Source organism: Chinchilla lanigera, unplaced genomic scaffold (genome assembly GCF_000276665.1).
Source record: "Chinchilla lanigera isolate Chin_1 unplaced genomic scaffold, ChiLan1.0 scaffold00005, whole genome shotgun sequence".
NCBI classification, from domain to species: domain Eukaryota; kingdom Metazoa; phylum Chordata; class Mammalia; order Rodentia; family Chinchillidae; genus Chinchilla; species Chinchilla lanigera.
The window spans coordinates 16814908-16833535 of NW_004955406.1; the positions used below are offsets into that span (position 1 = coordinate 16814908).

Below are 18628 nucleotides of genomic sequence, written 5' to 3' on the forward strand. Positions count from 1 at the left end.
GCAGTTTGAGGCAGATAACTATGATGACTTCTGAATATAAATTTCTATCTCTTTATATATTTATATCTAAAATATTCTGAGTGCTGGTGAGGATGGCTGATGTAACACACTGGATTATACCTTTTGGCCCAGAGTTTACCTTTCTTAGACTTTGTCTTGGTTGTTCTTGATGACTTTATGGTTCTATTAACCCTTTGACAGAAATAGATGTTGTTCACTCAAACCTAAGCTAAAATATGCTAGAGAGAGATGGAAAATGAAGTAAATTTTTGTCAGTGATAGCAAGCTACTGAAGTACCCTTTCAAAATGCCATATGAATCCTTTTCTAGGCAAAGTCCACCTTGAAGAGCTCTGTTCACTCTTTAGCTCCAACCTTGAGCCCTGAGTATAGTAGCCTCTGCTATTTTAAAGGCATTTTCTATAGGGACGACGGTACTGTTTGAAATGTTTGCTTTCTAAGACTGTTTACTGTGTAATAAACACAGTGGGAGAATATTTTACGAGAAATGGCTAAATTGAAATGGAGATTTAGTTGATGTCTTAATTGAAACAAAGATGATGGCTTAATTGAAGCAATGTGTGTTAATATAATTGATATATAGAAAACATTCTTTTCTTAGGAAAAAAAAGAGCCTTGATTATTTTATTACTGGAAGAAAACTGCTAAATGAAAAATCGGAAATGAACATTTATTCTTTGAATAGTAGCTCAGGCTGTCTTCCAGTAGTGTTTTCTGAGGTTTTCAGATGCTGGGAAGAACCAGGTTATTGTGTTCTATAAGCACACTTTTACCATTTTTTGATTCAAACTCCATTCACAGATGTTTCCCCATTAGTTTTATTCAATTAAAGATCCTAAAAGGGCAAGAAAAAAGCTTGCTGTAGAAGAGAAAGCCACTGAAGATTCATAATTTGAAGCTCCCTGTGGCTGAAGCCTTGTGCCTAATTCTGAGGTGACATCTGTATTAATCAGTTATCCATTACTATAACAAAATACCCAAGGCTGGAAATTTTATAAAGAAAAGAAATTTATTTGACTCACGATTCTTGAGATTTAGGGTTCTTGAGATCCCCCTTGGCTGGATCACATGGTGGTGTTGTGGTGGAAGTGTGAGAGGGAGAAATCACATGGTATGACAGAAAGCCCAAGCCAGGAGAAAGCACTAGGCTTGTTCTTTATGAACAGCCTTCTCAGGAGGACTAACCAGAGGTCCAGGAGAACTACTTTATGCCTTCTGAAAGCAGTGCCCCAAATGAGATTTTCCTCTACCTCCTAAAGATCCCACACCCTTGTACACCTGTGGGGTCCAAACCATAGCAATATCCCAGTGTAACTGATTATGCAAGCAGATCTTGTTCTGTATTTTATTTATTTGGTATTTCTTTTTTCTTTTTTTATAAATGTAGTTCATTATATGCATTCTTTTCTTTTGAGTTCTTTCTCTAATGAAATTTTCTAGTAAATTTCTTCAAGTATAATCCCTATCCTTATGCATTCTTTAAAGGATCCCCCCGTCACACACACACACACACACACACACACACACACACACACACACACACACACTTCCACTCACAATATCTTGATTGCCCCATGGAGTCTCACAGGTAGAGGTAGTAAGTCATAATGGTCAAAACTGTGTCCCAGAAGAAGATAGCTGGCATTTAAATCCTGGCTATGCCATCTACTGGCTGTTACCTACTGGGCAAATTAAAATATGTGAGTCTCAATTTCATCATACATAAGATGAAGGGGCTGGGGATAGCTCAGCAGCACAGCGCCTGCCTGGCAAGCACAAGGTCATGAGTTTGATTCCTGGTACCAGAAAAAAACCAAAACATAAAAAAAATTTAAAAGATACATAAGATGAAAATAATTATACTTCTCTCCTTATAGGAATATTTCATTAGCTAGCCCTCTTAAGAAACTAGGAATGCCTAGTACATAATAAGAATTCATTAAATGTTAGCCATTAGTTTTTATTATTTGCACATAAAATGCTTCCTAGAATAATATCTTTCATTTTTCTGGTTCATTTTTATTCTTTGTTATGATTTCCTGTGCAAACATGGAGCCAGGCATTTGTTGCAAGTGGAGCCAGGCAATTATCTCTGGTTCCTCCCATGATGCTCTGAGTGTATACTTGATTTTGTTCTCAGTCTCACTTCCGTCTCCTGCAAATGAGCATGTTGAAACCATTTTAATCCAAAACAAATTTTGCTGCCATATAAATGCTGCACTGTGTTTTGAATATAGAATAAACTCATATTTCAGATAGGTAAATAAATGGAACATTCTGGGTAGTAAAATCATTTTTATTAAAGATAGTAAACATTTAAAAAATGAAAGTGCAATAAAATACTCTTAACTTCAGCTACACAAAGGAAAATAGTGTAAAAATAACAGTATGGTATTGACATCACACATTAGCATTGGGTTTCAAGCTAAATGTCTCACTAATGGTGCAACTTGATCCAAGTTACTTTCTTAGGGCTGGGGATGGAGCTTAATGGAAGAGTGCTTGTCTAGCATGCATATAGTCTCCATTTTGTCCCTCCCTAGGTTTCAGTTGTTGCTATTGTCACTGTCATAACAGCTGTTAGCAGCACTGGGGAAGGTCAGGACTATACTTTTCTGTTCTATTTCTACTACCACATGGTTATTTTGCTTCAGGCAACCTGCTTTTTCTCACATGTCTCATGGTTTTCTCATAACAGAAGGGGGGTGGAATAGACCTTCTTAACCAATGTGCACAACAGCTTCTTGGGATGCCACAAACGCATTGCAGTCTTTGGGGCATCTGGGCAAGGACTGCAGTGGGAGGACATTTTGCACTGTTCTCCAGTCTGAGCAGCCTCACCCATGACCCCAATGCTCCATATAAAGAGAATTTTCAATGTACACCATAATGCAGCAGGGACTGGCAAATACTATTCAGATGCTCCTTCCATTCTAACAGCCTAGGTTCTCTTAGTCATGTGTGTCACTGGACAAATTACTTAGCTTTCTGAGCTTCAACTTCCTTGTTTAAGTAAGATGAACTCAACACGATGGGTTTGAATGAAGTAAATGTTTTTCCAAGTCTGATGTCAAACTTGAGGAAAGTGCAAGATTCTAAGGCCATTGCTCTGTTTGGTGATCTTTAACAAAACAAGTGCCCAAGTGTGGCAAAAATTACTGTCAGCCTTGGTGTAAAGGAATAGAGACACTGATCCTTAACACTGGGGCATTAGACCCAGCAGAGTCTGATTAAGAGATATTTTCATTCACTGGACTTTGGGGTGTGGACAGTACAAAGTCACTGGATGTTGTCCATGTCTGATGAAGACAATATAAGAGGACAAAACAAAAGAATATATAAGTAGTACTTCGATTTATAACTTCAAAATGCACAAAATTATGTATATGCTACTTTTTATAAACCAAATCTAATTTTCTCATTGATATATGTAGACATTTCAAATGCTTTATTTCAGATCTATCAGTACCTGGTTATTGCTCACATACATTCTCATCCTGCAACTATTTCTAATCAAATTTTCAAACAAATAGAAGATCAGGAGAACTGTGACATAAAATAAGTGACAGAAGTGATGTGAGCAATATGTCATTTGATTGTTAAACAAAAATACATTGATCATCTATCTCTGTTCTAACGTGGGAACATTTAGTACTGTTCTATGGCTGGAGGTAGAGTAGAATAAAACATAAAAACTCCTACCCTTGTAGAATTTATGTTTTATTGGGAAGAAAGAGAGTAAAAACAGATTATATCAAGCAGAGACAAGTACACAGAGCAGAGCATGGAGGCAGAAGATAGAGGATGCTTTTTGGACTGGATAGTCAGAGTGCGGCTCAGAGGAAGAAGTATTTGACATTCCTAAATGACGTAAATGGACAAGCCATTGTCTACTAATTTTTGTTTATTATATTTAATTAAAGATAGACCTACCTCTATAGTAAAGTGGCTTTCCTTTCAGGGAAAGGCTTTGACCACTCTATAAGAAATTATGGAAGAGAGAAGAATGTCTCTCCCCAAACCTAGAACAAGAATGTGACAGCAATTATTAGTTAATGATGTCTGGGTATAATCTATCCAAGGCAGTGGCCTTGGGTTTAATGACCCTTAGGATTCTTTTTATTTTTATTTCTACTTCTGTGTTTAGTAGTCTGCTTTTATGATTCATCAGTGCAATTATCAACTATTCAAGGAGAGGGTACTAGTTCCTATCCAGCCAATTAGAGATGAAATCAGGCAACAGTTCCTTACTCTGCAGTGGGATTTGGGATAGAAAATGCTTTTGACAAATACTCTGTACTTTAATTAAAGTTTAGATTTTCCTACACAAAAGAAATAACTGATAATATATTATTATGAACTTGCCTACTTAGATAAATAAAGTCCCACTGAGAGAATTTTGAAAGACTTTGTTGGAACCACGAATTATTAGTCACCATTTTCCTTTGTTTCCCTGGTGATGTTTGGCATATGCTCCTCCTCTCTATCTCAGCCTCCTGAGTTATATGGGAGGATTCTAGAGCCTCAAATTGGGCATCAATTTGCATTATTTACTTTTAATTGTTGTATTTTTTCTGCAGCCTCATCACTTTCAGCCTGTGGCTTTGGTGGAAGGTTAGACCAAGGGTGAGCTCTGTCACTACGAGAAGGCTCAGGATGGGTCAAGGACTGTGAAGACTGAGTCCTTTGTTGTTCCTAAGGCAGGGGAGCTGGGTGTTACTAGTATAATTTGGGAGACAATGGAAAACTCCTTTCCTATGAGAGCAGTTATGATCTTTTAAACTTCATCCCAAGGCAAGGATTCTGCTGGGAAATATTTTTCCTTTAACATGCAAACTTTTCAGTGAGTAGCAGAGCTTGAAGATTGTAATCCTGAATGGGACTAGAAAGGAAGCTTGCCATCTTCTGAACTAGGGCTTCTCAACGCATGGGTCCTTTTTGTTCTTTCAGATGTACATGGGGCACTTGCACTGAAGGTGTAAAAGCACAAGTCCCATGCATAAAACTGCTGGCATCTTAATTTGAATAAAGGCAGTCAGACCAAATGAGCCTTTCAACGTTCACATGTGCCTAAACAAACATACATAGACACACATACTAGCTTACACACATGCTAGCTTCACTTAAGAATATCCTTAAGGCAGTACACTTTAATTTGATTGAATTTTGACCTTCAGTGTATGTCTTTTTAATATTCTGGGTGATGAAATGGGAAAGACACATAAAAACACATCGGAGGTTACCAAAACCCATGGTGTCTCAAGGAAAAATGTGCATGGGATTGAGCTGCAAGCTGAATTAGCAACTTCCTTTATGGAACTCCATTTTTCTTGAAAGAGTAACAAACCCACAATCCATGGTTTTCATGACTGGAGTACTTGGCAGACATTTTCTTAAAAAATTGAACTAAGCCTGCTTCGTTAAGGAAAACTGACAGCATTTGTTACCAAGGATAAAATTTAAACTTTCAAACAAAAATTAGAATTTTGGAAAACTTGTAGTTTTCATCATGAACTTGACAGCTTTCTAATATTTATAGATTTTTCTGATGAGATTTGTGGTGATATTAACTAATGTGATGTTTTGATATTATATAATGAAAACTGTCAAAATTTAGAAGATCTGCATAACTCATTGATCTGATATTTTCAAGATGACCAATGCATGCTGTTATAAAATCGTGCAAAGTAAAAGATTGCTCAATCTACAATGCAGAACCCTGAATTTTAGTGTAACAGTTTGTGGATACAGCTTCAGATACCGTACTGTAACTAACCTTTAAGAAACTACCATTTGTTTAGAGTGGTCTCAAAGGCAGAAACCCACAATTGTGACAACAGATTGCAACAGAAGCAAATCTGAGAAGGCAGATCTCTTCTGTTAAGCCAGACTTGTAAGACAGTTACCAAAAATGCAAAGCAATGCCACCCTTCCTTGTTAAATTTGTTCCAGAACATATCATTATTGTCATAAAAATATTTGTTAGATGTAATAGGTTTAATATTGTTATGTTCAAATGAAACAATTATAAATTTAATTCATCCAGTTTCAGGTTCTGAAATGGCAAATATCAGTAGATATAAGCCACATAAATAAATACAGGCCATGTGATCATTTGTAAGAGTGTAAAGGAATCTGAGACATGCTAGAGACTTGATGGTCTAGAACTGCTTTCCTGGTGCTGCCATTTTTTTCCCCACTGCCCTACACCACTAGACATCACTACTTTTTTCACAGAGAAGCTGAGCAGCTGAAGTCCAGTAAAACATTGTGTAGTAAGGGTCTGATGGAAGTCAGATGAAATGGACTTCTTCATAGACTAGGAACAACAGGCCAGGTGAGGCCCTAAGAGTCTCTTCCAGGTTCTGCTCTATCAGAGGAGACAAGGTTGACCAGTTGAGGAAGGATGTGTCTCCTTCAGATTTTATGCCTCTTGCTCTGGATACGCTGAGGTTTTCCTTATCCCTTGGCTTTTCTTCCAGGGAGTTTGCCCGCTGGAAAGTGAACAGCTTGGCTCTAGAAAGAAAGGACTTCTTCAGCTTGCCTTTACCTCTTGCCCCAGAGTTTGTTCGGAACATCCGCCTCCTTGGAAGGAGGCCCAACCTGCAACAGGTTACTGAAAACCTGATCAAAAAGTACGGCACTCATTTCCTACTTTCTGCCACCCTTGGAGGTAAGTGGTTGCCAGATTATTTGAAACATTTTTATGATCTGTTGAACTCAGCTCCAGCTGTCTTCCTGGGTATATTTTTTCCTTCCTGGCCTATTGTTTCCTGATTAACATTTACTTTCTGGTGTGTGGAAGAACAGTGTTTTTCCTAGGCAACCAAATTCACCCCAGGACATTTCTGTTTGCTTATAAACACTTTCCTGAAGAGGGGTGTGGGGTGAGAAAGAGCCTGGGGACAGATCCGCTCCTACTAAGTACGCACCAGCAGGGGGCGCTCCCAGTTCTCTTTTGACTGAGCCACTTAACCCCACGGCCTCTCCACTTTCTGTTTGCTATGGCTACAAATGTCAGACCCGTAGGCAAAGAAATAGATGTCCTTTGCGTCCTTGACTCCTTCTTCCTAATCAGCCAAACTAACTCCACATCTTCTGGGCAGGTGCATCACCCACTGTGGGGTGCGGGTGGAATGGGGCAGTGCCGCTGTGGTTGGGACCCGGGGCAGAGTCGAAAAAGCTGAAGAGACCCAGAGTCCTCTGCACCCCGGGGAGAAGAAAGCAGGATTTATTATAACATTTAGCTCGCTGGCTAATGGACAAAAATAAGCGCTCCCAGGGTTCAGGCCAGCTGCCGGTGTGTGGTAGGTGTGGAGTGTTTGATGGGGAGGAGGGAGCCAGAGCTTCAAGGCTTTTTTGCCCTTTCTAAGGCAGCAGAAATAGCCTTGGCAACTTCTCATAAACAACTTGAGAGGGATTTTGGTCCCCCCATGGCGGTAGATTGCCTAGGACAGAGATCAATAGAGAATGTGAGACAGATAAACTGGGGGTGAGGGCAGAGCGCTCTGGGAGACTGAAGGAACTAAGGAAAAGGGGGCCTCTCAGGAGAGAGGCCCGCGGCCCTGCAGCAGAAGCCTGGGTGAAGGCTGGGAAGCCAGCAACGGAGGGAAAGGGGGCCACAGCAGGGACGGTGCTTCCTCTTAGCTCTGTCAGCCCTAGGCAAGCGTTTCGGGTTCTCACTGCTAGGGAATTCGGGAGCTGAACCTGAAGCTATGGACCTATGTTTTTGCTCTAGGAGAAGAATCCCTCACCATTTTTGTGGACAAGCGGAAACTGAGCAGAAAGACAGAATCAACAGGAGGTGGCCCCTCGCTCGGTGGCAGTGGAAACAGCTCTGCTGTGTCCCTGGAGACCCTGCACCAGCTGGCAGCCTCCTACTTCATCGACAGAGAGAGCACATTGAGGCGGCTGCATCACATCCAGATTGCTACGGGGGCCATTAAGGTACAGCTGCCCAGAGGTCCTGGGGGGCCAGAGTCTGAGCCAGCCCCAGTCAGCTCGGCACGATGGAGGGCCATTCAGCCTGCAGCACACATGCACAGAGCGTCCACTCGGAGGCAGGGCCTAGTGGAGAGGCTGCTGCACTGCTGTGAAAGAGGATGAGGTCGCTGCCCCCACAGGGTTACATTCTAGCAGGGGTGAGATAATAAGACAACAAACTAGTTCAGGTAGCGCTATAAAGGAAAGACAGAGGTACGAGGAACATACTTCCTGGAGTGTGAGGAGGAGCAGCTTATATAACTAGACGGATCAGGAGGGGCACATTGGGATTTAGACTTTGAGGCTGACATGCGAGTGATAAGAAACCAGCTGTATGTGGAGCTAAGGGGACGGGGGAACTGAGGGAAGAGTGTCTGCTGAGGAAACAGTAAGCGTGAAGGCCCAGAGGCGGGAGCCAGCTTCATGCCTTGTCAGAGCACAAGAAAGACTGGGGTAAGAGGTAAGCAAAGAAGATACTGCAAGATGAGGTTCAGATCACATGGCCATGATAAGGAACTTTAATGTATGACAACCACGGCAGAGGTTTAGTAAGGGAGTAAACATGATCTCATGCATATATTTAAAAGAGCAATAGCAATAGGCATTGTGACTTCATTAACCTATTATAATCTCCACATAAAGAAAACGTTTCACCTGGCAATCAGATTAGCGCTCTTGAGCAACGGAGATACAGAAGTGAGGTAAAGGGGACTGGCAACCTGCAGGGGAGTGGTCTCAGTGGCAGCAGGGTACAGTGCGCTGAGTGGGGAGGACCCAAGAAAGGAAGCGAAGTGGAGAAGCAGATGTGAATGGATGTGCTTTTTCTGTAAAAGCAAGCAGAAAAATGGGTAATAACTGGAGAGTGATTTGTGGTCAAGGAAGGATGTGCTTTTGTTTTTAAAAAGAGAGCTAGCTATTCCAGCTTATGGGTGTGTTGACTGAAATAATTCAGTTGAGAGGGAGAAAGTGATGATGCAGGCATGATAGGAGATAATTGAAAGCGCAAAATCCTTGGGTGAGAGGAGTTAATATTCCACGCATGACGGGTCTGGTGGAAGGCAACACGGAGTTCACCAGGACAGATGCCAAAGGATGGTTAGGTGTGCTGGTGGGAAGGTATCATTGTTTTTTCCTGACTGTTTCAATTTCCTTTGTGCAATATGAAGTAATGTTTTAGATAAAAGCAAGGAAAAAGGACTGTTGAGAATGTATGACATGGTCTTCTCAGAGAGGAGGGGTTAGAAACGTCAACTAACTAGATAAATCAGGGGATTTCCAGGTAACTCGAAGAGGCCATGTGAGATTTGTGGTAATAATGATAACCCGAGACCAGCCAGCATCATTGTAAGTTATATCATCTACTTTCAGAAGTTCATATGCTGGCAGGCAAGGAATAGGGAGAGGGTTGGATTAACAGGATGTATGTGTATACGAGATGAAAACAAAGAGGCAAGGGAATTGAAAGTATACCAAGGAGCTATCATAGTGCTGGGATAGAGAAGCTAAGCCAGGCTAAAGGTGAAAAGAGATCAATGTAGGGTGAGAGGAAGACAAGTTAGTTAGCTCCAAAGACTGGGAGTCTAAGCAGGTTTGATGGTTTGTTAGGGGAAGAGATGAGAGAAAATATGAGTGCATGGTAATTAATGCTGGGGGCATAGGGAGAATGCAATTACCAATAAAATCAGGTTGTGGGTATTGCTGTGAGTTTAGTGAAGTCCATAAGGATGCAATGTGAAGCACCAGGTTGAGGAAAGGAGGTGGGATAAAGGGACGAGGGATCTGAAAGGCTGCGGTGCTAAAGATCATCTGTATGGGTGCAGAAGTCAGTAGGAATGAGACGGGCTTGGAGGTGTTAAGCATGATGGAAAATTTCATACTGAAAATCTTCAGTGAGTGAAGAGAAGAGAAATAAATTGCAGCAAGGATGGGTAGTGGCTGACAGTGCCTGATGGTTCTGGCTTCTTTGAAGCCAGCTGGTTAGACAGGAAGAATGAACAGCATTCAGGAAGTCACAATGAAGGACCACCAAACTTCCATGCCCAGGAATGTGAGATGTAAGAAAGAAGATAGCCACAACTAGAGGAGGCTACCAGGGAAACTATATCCTCAAGGGCAACTTAAGTAAATCACACTTCAGAGACCCTGAAATAACTGGGATTTTGCCAAAGACTGATTGTGAGATCCAGGGATCCTAGGGGAAGTTAACTGAAGAGAAGGATTGAATTAGCAGGTATACAATGCCTCGGGGGAGCATTTGACAGATTAGAATGTAAGGATGAAAGGTGCAGTTATGAGGTATGTTAGGGAGCTTACGATGAGGAAAAGGACTTAGCAGCATCCAGTGGTTTGAATATGAAGACAGAACTCCGTGGAAGTTTTTGTCCTGCTTAATCCCTGCAGTGTGCTCTGTCCAAATTGGGGAAAAGTTGGGAAAATCCTACCAGGAAATGAAAGGTAGGCATTAATCAACCGCTCAAAGGTCCCATGAATATTCCTTCCTATCTTTTGATCTGTCCTGCGTCATGCCCTCTCTCACCCCTTCATGACCACATGCTCCCCTTTCTCTAACTTAGATTCACTGATTCCTCAGTAAATCACTCCCTTGCGTACATCTCCAGTTCACCCTTTTCAGACCCACTGTTCTTCCCTTAACCCAAGACCTCACTAACTCTTGCTTGATTTTCTTCCATTATCCATTTAACTAGTCTCTGAGCTCTTCTCCCTGACTTACTTTCCCTGTTGCTATTCAGTGTGCGTCATGAAATCATGTCATCTCCTGCTTCAAATCTGTCCATGGCTCTAGACTGGACATGACACAGAGTGAACCTCTGTACCTGAGCTGGGCAGCAGCATGATGCCAAGGAGAGAACACAGGCTCTGGACCTCACTTTCCTAGTCCTTAAATGGTTTGATAATTAGAATAATTTTAACCTGTAACATTTAGTAAAAAGTGTATAGATAGCTTGAAGCACAACACTATTGAAGCTTGAAGGGTGCTAATTCCTCTTCTTCTCAACAGAACTATAAGATCACTGGAGATCTATTCCTATTGTCTTTCTGGTTTCATCTCCAAATGCCCTTTCTCCACTGCCATTCTCCCCCATGCGCTCACGGCCCTCTACTCCTGTAACCCTGCCATATCTAAATATAGCAGTCTTCCTTCAAATTCTCCATGTTCTCATGTCTCACTTCCCTGCCATGCGCTGATTGCTCTGCACGCAGTGCTTGTTCATTCACCGAGGGGCTCTTCCTCACCCTTTTTTACTCAACTCAGAAAGGCAACTCTTTTCTGAAGCTTTTCCTGACTTGCAAGGTATTTAAATGTCCTCTTCAGTGTTTCAAGCTCATGGCGTTTGTGTAGGATTTGTCATTTGAACCGTAATTGCTAGATAACATAATTTTTCCACATGCAAATATGAGGTCTGCGTGGGAGATATTGGATCTGGTTCAGTTTTGGTCGCCTGTAAGAGTACAGAAGCTTGCCACATGTTGGATAATAGTAAACAGTTCATTGATGAAAGAAAGAAAGAAAGAAAGAAAGAAAGAAAGAAAGAAAGAAAGAAAGAAGGAATGAAGCCCATAGATGTGGTACTTTCTGCATGAGTTAGGCTTGTCTGCTGAGTGTGAGTATGAATACATATGAGCATGTATAGTAGAAATAAACAAAAGTGTACACAAGGTAGCTTGATACAAAGATGTTTTATTAAGAGGACACTTGTGAAGACACAAGAACAGGATGCAAAACACAATCCAGTCATCTGAGATTGCACAAGGATGTTCATGCCTCCAGGATACTCTTGTTTCTGTTGGAATACATGTCTCTACTTTCCCATATCCATCTGTTCTACCTCCTACTTCTCGACTTATTCCAGACTTTTTTGAACCCCAGTGGCTGCAGCTTGCACATCCTGCCTCACTGTGGAGTTGACTATGGCCCTGAATGAACATTATCTTTGTGTTCTATTGTCCTCCAATGCCACCAATGAAGACCTCTCCTTTCTTTATTGTCATATCATCAGTTCCTGGCACCTAGGGAGTTCTTAGTAATTACTTATTACCTGAATTTTGTAAATATCTAGTATCACCCTGTAAGTTTTTTCTCTCAATATAACAGTTCTTACTCTTGAGAAAAAAATCTGGTTCAGAGTCTACCCTTTGCCTAATTCCAAGAGTGGGACTCACATGGTATATGTCATGGGTTACAAGACTCACTTCTTTAGTAAAGTGTTTGGAGAAGAGTGAAAGGAAGGTGGATACTCAAAACCAGCTCAGCGACAATGCTTGGAGGTACTTCCCAGAGGCAGAGCCACTGTCCATCTGCTTAAAGGGGCAAGGTACCACTGTCCTTGGAAGCCTCCTTTTGGGAGTTCCCCCAGGGTATCCTGAACGTGAGACAAATATTCAGCTTCTACTGGGCTCACCAGCCTGAGATGCACTCTGTCTAGGTGTACAAAAGGTTCTCCACATGGACTACAGTTTTGAAAACCATGAGTGAAGAAGTATGATTTCATATTTCCTCCCACCTCCACCCTTCCAAACCCTTAGGGAGGTCTACAGAGACCTGACATGACGTATCCAGGGACATACTGCTAGATCAGTGGTGGCAAACCAATGGAACATATGCTGCAGCAGGCTGTTTGTAACACTGAAAGCTCTAAAAGGTTCACTGTCGCTGTGGTGGACTAAAGAGCCAAGGGCTGTGTTGTCATCCCATCCCACTGCTCTGCTCACCTGACAGGGTTAACCTGTAGTAATGGTCCTATTCCACCACAACCATCACTTCACTCTAAAATGCTTAATACCAGTTGATCCACACGCCAGAGCTCAACAACCCTGATGTGCCCTGTAGCACATCCTTGCTGTCTAGAAGTCTTTTGTTGGTACTGTGATACTGTCGCCTAGCTCCCTCTGTGAACAAGCCTTCGCAGTAACTGAGCTGACTTCCAGAGCTGAAGGTGGGTGGAGTGAGGGAGGAGGGTCTGCTCACTTTCTCTGGCTATGGGGAAGAAAGGAAAGCTTCTAGCATATCTGCCTGCCTCTTGTTTCTCTAAGCAAATGCACACTTACTTTTGCTTAGCAACCTCTTCACACTAACATAGACAAAGAGGCAGCCTTCCCCTGTCATTTGTTTATCTGACACATTCCTCTGGGGCCCCATTGAACGTCGCTTGCTGTGGCAAGGCTTACTCTGATCAACACACATTTCCATTACAGGATTTGTCACATTGCATTTCAGTGTTTTACACGCTGATCTCCACCCCCTGTACCCCCACGACGGCAGTAGGTCTTAGAGGAATGGGGGCTCTGCGGCATGCACACAGCTTCAGGACCCTTTATAGCATCTGGCATGTGGCACAGTGCTCCATAAAATGCCTGAAAAGCACAGGCAGGCTCCACACAGTTTAGTAGGAAAGAAACTTACTGAACTGAGAAGACTTGGCCTTAGGTTGCAGCCTTGATTCTTACTGTTTCTATGACCTTGAGGAGCTACTGAACTCCATGTTTCTCCTCCATGACCTGAGTTGCCGATTACTCCGCCCATCTGTACACATGACTTGTATTCAGCTAACACACCTGTACCTATTTTAAAAATATCGAAACACTTCTATGTACCTCAAGCCACTGTGGGCCACCCGACTACCTTTACCCTTCAGATTTTCTGAGAGCTCCCAAAGGGCAGATGTACCTCAGGAGATCTTCAGAGCCCTGCTTGGACGCTAAGGCTATTGTGTCCTCTGGTTAATGCACCTCTGTGCCACATGATGAAAAATAAGGTGAATGTCTCCCCTGAATGTGGTGCTTCACCAAATGATATACACCACAAGCAAACACTTTGCAAACCATAAAGGGCTGTACACATACATCCTTTCTGTAATGCCGTGGAAAGGACTGGGGCCAAAAGGGGGAGAGGGGCCCTTTTTCTAGCTACAGCCCACCCTTTGTTTTGTTTTGTTTTGTTTTGTTTGGTTTTTCTCCGGTACCGGGAACCGAACTCACGACCTTGCGCTTGCCAGGCAGGCGCTTTGCCGCTGAGCTAAATCCCCAGCCCCCCCCCCTTTGTTGTGTCTATTTAGTGAAAGGGTATAGAAGGACTTCTCGGGGAGGGTTTGAGATGCCCATGAGCTAACTGAACAGAGGCCATACAACAGGTGCACAGGAACCCAGGCTGCTGGAGAGCACTTCTTACAAAGCATCCTTAAAAATGGCCTGTGAGAATTCCTCACTACAGTTGCCTGGGATTCAGTTTGCAGCCCTTTAAGCATATACACATCAGCGGTGCCCTCTGAGCTCACGCACAATTAGAATCCCATCTCACTGTGCTCTTAGCAATGCAGGTGTCCTCCCCCAGGTAGGATGAGAGCAGTCTGGAAGTGATGGCAGGAGGAGGCTTTCCAGAGCAAGGCTTTGCACAGTCTGGTATTTATGGAAAAGTGGATGTGCTAATGAACCTGAGATCCATCAGGGCTTTCTGAAGGCAGGATGGGCTCTGTCAGCAGACCAATTAGCACACAATTATTTCCCCTTTCTGGAAGCTTATCTGAAGCTCTCTTTGAACATGTGCACCTGAGTGAACTGCACTTTCCATTACCTCTGTGGCCATCTTTATAATCTTCCTGAGCCGTCTGCCTCTTCTACAGAGAAAGACACAACATTCTTCCAACCAGTCCTTTACAGACTCTGGGGCTTCCTCACTCAGTGCAGTGGGAGAGGTTGTCTCAGGCCATCCTGTGCACTTGTGTTAATGCCAGGCTGTCACTGTCTGCAAGAGGGGATCCTGCTCAGCTGTCTCTTTCTTCCCACCTCCTCACCTGTCGAAGGGGGAGAGAGAGGTTCTCAGAGGAGAACAACAATGAAAACAGCTGTGACTATGGGAGCTAGTGAAATCTGAGTGAGATTTCCTCACTCGTGGAGATCTGGCTTCAGATCTTTCTCTCCATCAGGAAATGAGCACGGAAGATCAAGGCCTTTGTCACCTCTTCATTCCCATCCTTGTTCCCCACTTAACAAAGGGAAGCTACTCGCCCTTTCAATGACCTACCTGATTGTGTCCTTAGAGAAATGACCTTTGGAAATAGCAGAGTAAAAAATCATAACCTCCAAAGCCAGCTTCAGAATGCCAAACAAGATGGTGGAGTGTGGAGTGGTGGTGGTAGGGAAAAGGGTGGGAGTGAGGGAGAGGAAAGGAGAGCTCCTGTCATGGCTATTCTCTGCCCTATCCTCCTCCTTGGGTCACATTCTACTCCTACATAAACTTTGTTATCTCCCTTCCTGCCCAGACACAGTGACAAATTCAAGGGTGGATAGGTGGCAAGCCAGTGTAAAACTTAGCGATATTTTGATGGCCAGCTTACCTGGAGACAGGAAGAGCTTAGTATCCCAAGTATCACACCCCACCATCCTCCCTCAGCATTCAACCCATCCCACCCCAAGAGAAACAGGGTTCTGTAGAAGCTAAGTTAGTTCTTGGCTATAGCTCCCTTTTATAGGGATTTTTACATCACATAGAAATAGAAGTGAGACTGGCTCTGTCTAACAACTACCCAAAGACTCACTCAGGAAAAAATGTTATTCGGCACCTAGTATCCACATGTGGAAGGAGGCAGGCCCAGGTGGAGTAGCCAAAGAAGTGGGAATATAGAACTGTTTCCATTGTCTACAAGCTCTTTACTGGCAAGAACTGTGCCTTATTCATTTTTGAGTTCTTGATATTCCTTGAATGCTTGCTAAATAAACAGATAATGAGTGAAAAAAGGAATCAGATGGACCTTAGCCCTGCAGGTGTCTAGCTGTGTGTCCTTGAATAAGTCACTTGACTTATCTGGACTTGGTTTTCTAACCAGTAACACAAGGATAATGATACTGATTTTAAGTCAAAACAAATTATCTTGTCCAATCTTGACACTGAGGAGCAGACACACCATTAGCATATGTTGGGCAGACTGGTAAAAACTGTTTAAAATATTTTGTCTTTAGATAATGGTAAGTGCAAGTGCCTTAAGCTCACTTTATTTTCTGTAGCCTTTGACTTGCCTTTTCAGGAGATGGAAAAGTACTGAACTGGGGTCTGAAGACTCAAATGTTAAAACCCTCTTTCTGTCATCTAAAAGCTCTGTGGTCTCAAGCACTACAATTCTCAGAACCTTGGCTTCTTTTATGAGAGTGATGATCATGAAATTTATCCCAGAAATTTTCTGTGATGGTCCCATGGGATAGAAACATAGAAGTCATCCCAGTTGGTGCCCTGGTCTTCCTTGTGTTCTTCTCTTGGGTTTGGTCTTGCTGTTTCTCAGGCACCGTGTTTATTGCTACACCCTCGGTTTTTGTCTACAATCACCTCTACAGTTTTCTCCCTCTTTTCTCTTACTCTACTCATCCTTCAAGACCAATTTATGGCTCACCCTGTCCATCAAGCCTTTTCAGACTACTTTAAACTCCAAGAATATCTCCTGTCTCTCGCTCACCACCACATTGTTAGTTGGTATTCATTCCATCTCTCACTGGAATACTTTGTTCCATGTTTGCTTTCAAACAAAATTCCTCAGTAATGTCACTTGCACATTGGTATTTCCATGTTAATTAGCAGGATGCGGGGTGCATGTCCAATGCCTTAGATCATGTTCTGTGCTTTGGATCTTCTACCCCTTCTCCTTCCTTCATAGTAGAATTCCCTACCTTCTCTACCTTTCCACTTTCCTCTTATCTTTAATGATCAGCTGAGAGGGTGTTTCCTTTACTGCTTCTCCCATTTTCCCTTTGTTTAGAGGTATTCTTTCCTAAGTGCTCCTTGTAACACATTTTTCTGCCACAACTAGGACGTCTAACAGTCCCTTGCTTATGTATCTGGCTCCCTACAGGATCTGCCATGTAATTTGCACATCTTTGTGCCCACCTCCCCACCCTACAAGGTCTAGAACACGTTAGTCATATGCTCTCTAATTCACTGAGAATCTACTGTATGGCAGATACTGTCCTAATTGCTCGCAACACCATGGCAAACAAGATAAATATGAGTGACCTCTGTGGAGACTGTACCACTTGCACCCAGACATGAATTGCATACTCCAAAAAGGGTGCAAAACTGCAACCCATATGCCTGCTGCAAGGCAGAGAGGTGCCTGGAGCTATGCAAGGAGGTCAGGGGTATCAGGGTAGACTTCCTTGAGGAACTGCAGAAAGGCACTCTATGAATGTTTGATGAATTGTGTGGAATTGAGCAGCAGCTGCTCGATAAATACTCGTTGATTGGTTGATTGATTGTTGGCAAAGACTTCAAGAAATCCTGAGAAGTAAGGGCCTCAGGTCCCCATCATTCTTATTACATAATTATTTCAGTGCATTTAAAGTTCCCCATTTTTCATCTTATACTTTAAACATCAGGGAAAACTGATGGGCCAACTTTATAATATTTTAAAATGACTCTGGTGTTTTGGAATATTACATGGCTATAAGAGTTTATGTATATTTAATATAGTTATTAAAATATGCAGTAAGCCCATGGCTGATTTTCTCTAAGGACATCTCAGTGCCGAGGTGGGACTTAAATGTTTAATACTAATAATAATACTCATAATTCATATTTCTCTAGTGCTTTTCATCTTTAGGATCCCTGAAGCCTGTGAGCATCACATCAAGTGGATGCAGCTGGGTTTGTCAGCAGAGCCATGGGACCCCGTCTGGTCCCCTGCCTTCCTCTGGGGGAGGAAAAGGGCTGACTCTAACCCAAAGGTCTTGCTCTTGCAGCTTTATCTCCCTACCTGGAATTTTCTCTTCCCAGACACAGATTCCCTTTGGCTCTGGCTGGAAGACTCCTACTTATTTACAGCTGTGCTACCTATCACGTATCATACATCTTCACAGTTACAGGACAAGCAAAGTGAATTGAAGTTGCTGGGATTAGGGAAAGACACACGCTATTGGTTTGGCCAGACCAGGATAAGACAAGGAGCCACCAACCAGATGACTAGAGAAGGGAAGGGCAAAGGGAAAACTTCCTTTTGTTTTCTAAAATTGTATCCTGCTCCTTCCTTCTCTAGGTCACAGAGACCAGGACTGGGCCTCTGGGCTGCAGCAACTATGACAATCTGGACTCAGTCAGCTCTGTCCTGGTGCAGAGTCCAGAGAACAAAGTACAGCTACTGGGTAAGCAGCTCTGTGAGGCTTTGTGCCCTGCTCACTCCTGGTGGGAGACATGGGTCACCAAAGAGCAAGAAAGGGTCCTGCCTTCCCATTTTGTTAAGCCTCTCTCAAGATAAGAACTACCACAAGTTCTGAGACCTATATTTAGCAGCTTTCTGTCATTCTTTTGAGAAAATCTCTGGTGGTTTGCCCTACACCCAAAGCTCTGCTTCACATCTAAAACCTCCTGTCTCATATTTCTTCTCAAGAACATTATCCTATAAGGAACAGCACATCTGTCCCTAGAAGCCGTGGCCTAGTTCGGTGACATCTTTGTTATCCAAAAAAAAAACTGCTCTGCCATTCCTTAAAGACACACCGAAGAATAACTGGCCTCTATAGAGTGATTATGAGGTCACCAAATCCAGTTCAAATAGATCTATAAACTTTGGGACCCCTGGTTAGTGTAACCACACCCTGAAAGTGGCCATACTGTCTATTATTAGTCT

At 42.8% G+C, this 18628-nt stretch overlaps 1 protein-coding gene across 1 annotated transcript in view; it reads left to right on the forward strand.

Annotated features, from left to right (window-relative positions):
* The window catches only part of Brinp2 (bone morphogenetic protein/retinoic acid inducible neural-specific 2), a 92101-nt gene that overhangs the window by 66084 nt on the left and 7389 nt on the right, over nucleotides 1–18628 (forward strand). The window contains exons 3-5 of the mRNA XM_005374909.2: nucleotides 6503–6693; nucleotides 7759–7967; nucleotides 18038–18143. Coding sequence (XP_005374966.1) covers nucleotides 6503–6693; nucleotides 7759–7967; nucleotides 18038–18143 — 506 coding nt within the window. The remainder of the gene's footprint in view (nucleotides 1–6502; nucleotides 6694–7758; nucleotides 7968–18037; nucleotides 18144–18628) is intronic.